Genomic DNA, 6,965 nt, shown 5'->3' on the forward strand with positions numbered 1-6,965 from the left:
GTGCACGCAGTGTGGTATTTGATTCTTGACTAGCAACAGAAGAAACTTAAAACCAGGTTCTAAAAAGATTGTTATAAGTTCATGAAAACAAAAATGCAATGAAAATTCACCAAAAAAGAGAGTTTCTACACTGTATGCAATACATCTGGAATAATACACTAGCAGAAACTTAGTTATCAGTCATTTCCCAGCCAATTTAGAGTAGAGACAGCAGGACAGAAACGTTTTTATGCTAATAGAAATGTTTTACTGCAGTGGTAGAAATTATTATTTCTTATGTATTCTTATGGAAAATTCTTGCTCTGCTGAAAGATTCTGTTTGTGGTGTCAATGACACTAAAACTGTCACAAGAACTTTACTGGAACCTGCGTAAACTCATCATGCGTTACTGTTATTCGAAAAAGATATGAAAAACACATATAATAAATATAATTATATAAAAATTCTACAAAAATATTATGAACTATGAACATATTTAATTATAACAGATCAAGTAAACTGAACTGGCAATACAGAGCTCTTTTGAGGAGCCCCTGAACATGGTAGATAAACCCTCATTAGAGGAATCAGTGTCAGGAGCAGTTCATCTCAGTAGCTAAAAGCACTGCAGTGATTAAAAACTGCGTGCTGGGAAGGCAACAGGGGTGGATGATATCTGACCAAAATTATAAAAGCACCGGATGCTGTGAGGGTGTTTTGGCTAATTTACTTTGTTAACATAATGTGGAAGGCGACCAGTGCCTCAGGACTGGTAGACTAGGGAGGCAGTAACCATTATCAAAAAGGGTGACAAGAGAGTATATTGTCATTACTGAAGGATCATACTCCTTATCCTCCCTATAAAAGCTTATGCCAGGTTACTAAAACTGAAAATTCATCCCATTGCTAACTCTCAGATTTAGGAGCAGTAATGTGGATTCATCATGGTCTTACAGCAGAAGACCCCTATCTGTCCTATTTCAGATATTTGAGAGCCAAGACAAATAACAACTTTGAAAAAGCATCTACTTATTATCAGAGAGGAAGTCAAATTTCAACAAACTAGTAGATGGATAAGCACTAATTTTATAATACGGTTTAAAACTCAATGTAAATAAAATGCCAGAGAATTTCAAAGCTTAAGAAAAACTATTATAAATCAATACAAGCAAAAAAGGAAAATGACAATCAGTGATATTATTAATAAAGGACTATGCTTCATGCCAATTAGCCTCTGTATTTTTGGAGCCAGACCTGTATTCACAAATGTGGTACTAAGTTGAGACTGCTCAAAGTGGGCATTAGATTCTCCAAAGGGTGCATACTGTGTACGGTTTTATCATGATTTGCATGGGCAGGATGTCAAGACACAGCCAAGGTTTGTAGGTAATCAGTTTGTGCCTCTGCTGTTTGCAAGTGATATAGCTTTTCTTGACCTCAACAGACTATATCTCTAGTGTATGCCGGAATGGTTTGCAGCTAAGCATGAGGTGGTTCATGTTGTTATAGTTGCAGACAAATACTGCCAAAAGGGTAGGAGTTGAAAGCCAAAAAAAATCCAGAAAAACCAGCCCCAAAATCACAATTCAAACACAAAAATATTCTTTTCCTATGCTCTTTCTCTAATACCTAAATGCAAAAATCTCAAAAGGAAAAAAGACTGAATCCTCAGTTGAAAGCAAGGATGCATTGACATGAATCTCTTTGTCAAATAAAGATGACTTGTAATTATGTAATACACTGCATGACTTGCATGTCTACTGAGTGGAAATGTGCCAAGCAACTGTAAACAATAAGGCTACGAGTATGAAAAACAACACAAAATGGTGGCGTCCAGACAACAAAAGAGGTCATGGGGACAATGCCAAACATTTCAAAATACTAATTAAAGATGAACTAAAAACTCAGGTGGTGAGCAAATAAGTGGCCAGAAAGGCAGCTCATGATAGAAATGAGAATCAGCTCTTCCAAGTCTGAGGTTATGGTCCTGTCCTGGAAAACAGTGGTTTGTTCCCTGCAAGTATAAGAGGAGATGTTGTCCCAGGAAGAGGAGTTCAAGTACCTTGTAGTAGAATTCTCATCAGAGAATAAAAACTACTGCGAGATTGACCAATAAATCATTGTATTGCCAGATGTTTTACAAACATTGTGTCAGACAAGGTGGTGAAGCAGGAGCTTGACAACACATGCAAAGTTGTTGATTGAACAGTCAGTCTTAATGTCCATTCTCATCTATGGTCTCAGGCTCTGTGTGGTAACTAAAAACATAAGATTTCAAGTACAAATGATTGTAATGAGGTTTATGTACAGGGCGGATTGGCTCACACTGTATGGCAGGATAAGGAGTTCAGTAAAATGGATGGACTTCAGAATAGAACCACTGCTTCTAAGGAGTGAGTGGTGCCAATGGAGGTGATTTGGGAATATACAGTGGTGTGAAAAACTATTTGCCCCCTTCCTGATTTCTTATTCTTTTGCAGGTTTGTCATACAAAATGTTTCTGAGCATCAAACACATTTAGCCATTAGTCAAATATAACACAAGTAAACACAAAATGCAGTTTTTAAATGATGGTTTTTATTATTTAGGGAGAAAAATCCAAACCTACATGGCCCTGTGTGAAAAAGTAATTGCCCCTTGTTAAAAAATAACCTAACTGAACTGAATTCAATTTCCGTAGCCACCCCCAGGTCTGATTATTGCCACACCTGTTTCAATCAAGAAATCACTTAAATAGGAGCTGCCTGACACAGAGAAGTAGACCAAAAGCACCTCAAAAGCTAGATGTCATGCCAAGATCCAAAGAAATTCAGGAACAAATGAGAACAGAAGTAATTGAGATCTATCAGTCTGGTAAAGGTTATAAAGCCATTTCTAAAGCTTTGGGACTCCAGCGAACCACAGTGAGAGCCATTATCCGCAAATGTCAAAAACACGGAACAGTGGTGAACCTTCCCAGGAGTGGCCGGCCGACCAAAATTACCCCAAGAGCGCAGAGACGACTCATCCGAGAGGTCACAAAAGACCCCAGACAACGTCTAAAAGAACTGCAGGCCTCACTTGCCTCAATTAAGGTCAGTGTTCACGACTCCACCATAAGAAAGAGACTGGGCAAAACGGCCTGCATGGCAGATTTCCAAGACGCAAACCACTGTTAAGCAAAAAGAACATTAGGGCTCGTCTCAATTTTGCTAAGAAACATCTCAATGAATGCCAAGACTTTTGGGAAAATACCTTGTGGACTGATGAGACAAAAGTTGAACTTTTCGGAAGGCAAATGTCCTGTTACATCTGGCGTAAAAGGAACACAGCATTTCAGAAAAAGAACATCATACCAACAGTAAAATATGGTGGTGGTAGTGTGATGGTCTGGGGTTGTTTTGCTGCTTCAGGACCTGGAAGGCTTGCTGTGATAGATGGAACCATGAATTCTACTGTCTACCAAAAAATCCTGAAGGAGAATGTCCGCCATCTGTTCACAACTCAAGCTGAAGCGATCTTGGGTGCTGCAACAGGACAATGACCCAAAACACACCAGCAAATCCACCTCTGAATGGCTGAAGAAAACAAAATGAAGACTTTGGAGTGGCCTAGTCAAAGTCCTGACCTGAATCCAATTGAGATGCTATGGCATGACCTTAAAAAGGCGGTTCATGCTAGAAAACCCTCAAATAAAGCTGAATTACAACAATTCTGCAAAGATGAGTGGGCCAAAATTCCTCCAGAGCGCTGTAAAAGATTCATTGCAAGTTATCGCAAACGCTTGATTGCAGTTATTGCTGCTAAGGGTGGCCCAACAAGTTATTAGGTTCAGGGGGCAATTACTTTTTCACACAGGGCCATGTAGGTTTGGATTTTTTTTTCTCCCTAAATAATAAAAACCATCATTTAAAACTGCATTTTGTCTTTACTTGTGTTATATTTGACTAATGGTTAAATGTGTTTGATGATCAGAAACATTTTGTGTGACAAACATGCAAAAGAATAAGAAATCAGGAAGGGGGCAAATAGTTTTTCACACCACTGTAGTTGAGATACCCCTCAGGAAACCATGTGTAGAAGGTACACAAGGCACAGGACATTAGCAGATAACTGACTGGCAGGCCCAGCATCCCTCAGAGGAATTACAACTCTAGAATATCCTAGGAGCATTCTACAACAAGGGCTGGAGAAAGCTGCTGGAGATAGGGAGACCCGGTCAAAACAATGCTTGGCTACTGCTATGCTCACAAAGTAAAATATTATGATGATGCTAATGTTTGTTTGAGGGAGAAAGCTATTGTTAAAGTAAAACATTGATGTGTATAACATGGCAGCTATTATTTACTTTATTTAGGCCCATTTCTATTTTGAATTTTTTTTTTTTAGTCCCAATTATGCAAGCACTAATGAGGCAGGTTTACTTCTTTTGCAGATGCCATGTCTGTTAATAGTGTATCTTAGAAAAAGTCAGAATAATAAGTTCCTTTCTGGGTCTTTTCCAAAGGCTCTAAACCCCCTCTGTTGATTGAGGAACCACTCACAGCATTAACAATTCCATGATCTGAAGCTGGGAGCATCCCAGTCAAAATCCCGAAATCCTCTTCTTATCCTCTTTATGTATTTGAATATTGTCTGAACAGTGTGTTTAAAACTGATTTTGTGTAAAACCCTGCACATTTCAAGCCACCTTCTTAGTTAAAAGTAAAACCTATCATAGTGGCCTTAATAACCCGTTTGTGATTAAATTGACAAAGATATTCAAATGGAGATCAAAGATGACTTACTCCTTAAACACCTGAGCAGCTCCATGCTGTTGCATCATTACACAGAACCTTCTCTCGTCTTCATCATCCAACATGGACAGATCATTATCCCAACCTGACACAAATGTATCCTCATGTACTGATGTGTCAAAACCTTCATTTTCTGACAGTACTTCGACTCCAATAAACTTTCCTGAAAAAGATAGCCAAACAGGGATTGTGCTTCACTGCTAAACATATTTTAAAAAGTATTCCATAAGGCCTGATGCAGAGCTTAATATTCATGCTTATAGACATTTCTTGCTTTTATTACTTACCCAAACCCATGCTAAATTCTAGTGGAGTCAAATATCCATTATTATCTTGGTCTAGATTGTCAAATACATCCTCCAGCTGCTCAGGGGTCAAGGGTAATTCATTCTGAAGTCGCTAAATAACAGAAAATGTGTCATGCGAAATAAAGCTTAAATTAAAATGTATTGTCATTACATTATAATGAAAAATACTGCAGAGTGGAGAAAGAGCAAAAACACAGTAACAAAACCACATATGGTACAATGAAACAGGGCAGGAGACACAGATCACAAAACAAAGCAATGGCTATAAAAAATAGCAATGAATGCCAACATAAATTTAGGACATTTAAAGTAAAAGTAACATATCATAATAAACAAACTTTTTCATGGTCAATATCAGCAAACCAGTAGGGGAGGTTTGATAGGTAGCACATTCTGATATTTTTCAGGTTAACGATGATAGTAGTTTCATGGTAAGGAAGTAATCATGTTGCTGGAAAGTGGTAATGTGTTACATGTTGATTAGCATATGCAAGTAAGAATTTCACTGTACTATGTAGGCAGGACAACAGTGACCATTTAAACCCATAAACCTATAACTGTGTCTTGATTAATGACACCATGTAAGTAAACAGTTTACTATTCCAGGAGACAAAATATTTATTACTGGAATGCAGGGTCGGAGATGATATGCGATAAATGTCCTGTATGGATGGAAGCATTGTGTGTAGTATCATGTAATAATACATTAGCAAAGTATTAGAAGTTGTAAAATATGTGTTTTATTAAAATCACCTGAAACAATGATAAAACCAATGTGGGTGTGCATATTCTTCTTTGCAGTAGCACCAGACTGCAGTGGGCATATGGTTCCAGGGATGTAGTGATGCATTTTAAGCATTGGTTACAATGGCCTTGAGATTTGCCTCAGTTGATTTTTCATATGAAACTAATCGTGTATTGATACAATTTTAAAAGTTCCATTAACAGTTTTATTAAAATCAACTAAAATAGCAATGATGCCCATCTGCAAGTGTAGATTCTTGTTTGCTAATAGCACCAGATAGCAGTTGGAGTGCCTCCTTAGCATTGGCATGACGATGAATGTAAACATCAGCAAGTAAAAGTACAATTTGTTAAGCCAGTTTCCAAGTTCCAGTCCTCGAGGACCAATAGGGCTGAACATGTTTTTGTTCCAACTCATTTCACACTAATTTTATCTCTTAACTATTCTTATTGTTTAAATTTGCTTTTCTTTTCTTACATTTTGTCTAGAAATGCATTAGTGTGAGATTGACATTCATAAGATATTTAGATATATTGATATTTTTGCCATAGTTCTTAGCTCTTGACTCTATTTTTTATTTTCCTCTCAAATTAATATAGTGTTTTTATATTTGTCTACATATTTTCATCGTCATTATTTCAGGTGTTCTGGTTATTTAATCTATTATTTACTAGTACACCATGCTTGTGGTTCTGACATTGAAGTAGGTGCTGCCTTTTAAAATCACTGTCATTTGCTCTGTTCATTGTTAATTGTGATTATTATCATACAATTAAGGAAAAAACTCCCAGAAAAAGGCGAATTAACAGGAAAATGACAAAACAGAATTAAGAATTTAAACATATGATAAAAATACAAATATTACAAAATTTCTTATGACTATAAATCTTACAATAGTGCCCTTTTCTAAATGCATAATAAAATAATAAAATACTGCCAATTAAACAATTAGATCTATTAAAGGTAAAATGACTTACTGATGGTCTGCAGCCATGGGGAACCCCAAGAGTAAACTTTGAAATGTCACTATGTTTAAAAATCTTTACTCAGGCAATGAAATATTCAGAAGATTAAAAATACAAATGCGTGGGTCAAGTTGCCCAAACAATAGCTAGAAAAATCACCTGCATATCCCTTTTGGTAATAAAACCTTTCTC

General features: G+C 36.9%; 1 protein-coding gene across 5 annotated transcripts in view; it reads right to left on the minus strand.

The window, feature by feature from the left end:
* cracr2b (calcium release activated channel regulator 2B) overlaps positions 1 to 6,965 on the minus strand; it is a 224,701-nt gene that overhangs the window by 131,893 nt on the left and 85,843 nt on the right. For all 5 annotated transcript variants that reach the window (XM_039763991.1, XM_039763966.1, XM_039763982.1 and 2 more), the window contains exons 2-4: positions 6,933 to 6,965; positions 5,043 to 5,154; positions 4,747 to 4,918 (exon numbers count right to left, since the gene is read on the minus strand). The exon at positions 6,933 to 6,965 is cut by the window's right edge and continues 308 nt beyond it. In XM_039763991.1, coding sequence (XP_039619925.1) covers positions 4,747 to 4,918; positions 5,043 to 5,154; positions 6,933 to 6,965 — 317 coding nt within the window. The remainder of the gene's footprint in view (positions 1 to 4,746; positions 4,919 to 5,042; positions 5,155 to 6,932) is intronic.

This window comes from Polypterus senegalus, chromosome 1, assembly GCF_016835505.1.
Source record: "Polypterus senegalus isolate Bchr_013 chromosome 1, ASM1683550v1, whole genome shotgun sequence".
Lineage (NCBI taxonomy): Eukaryota > Metazoa > Chordata > Cladistia > Polypteriformes > Polypteridae > Polypterus > Polypterus senegalus.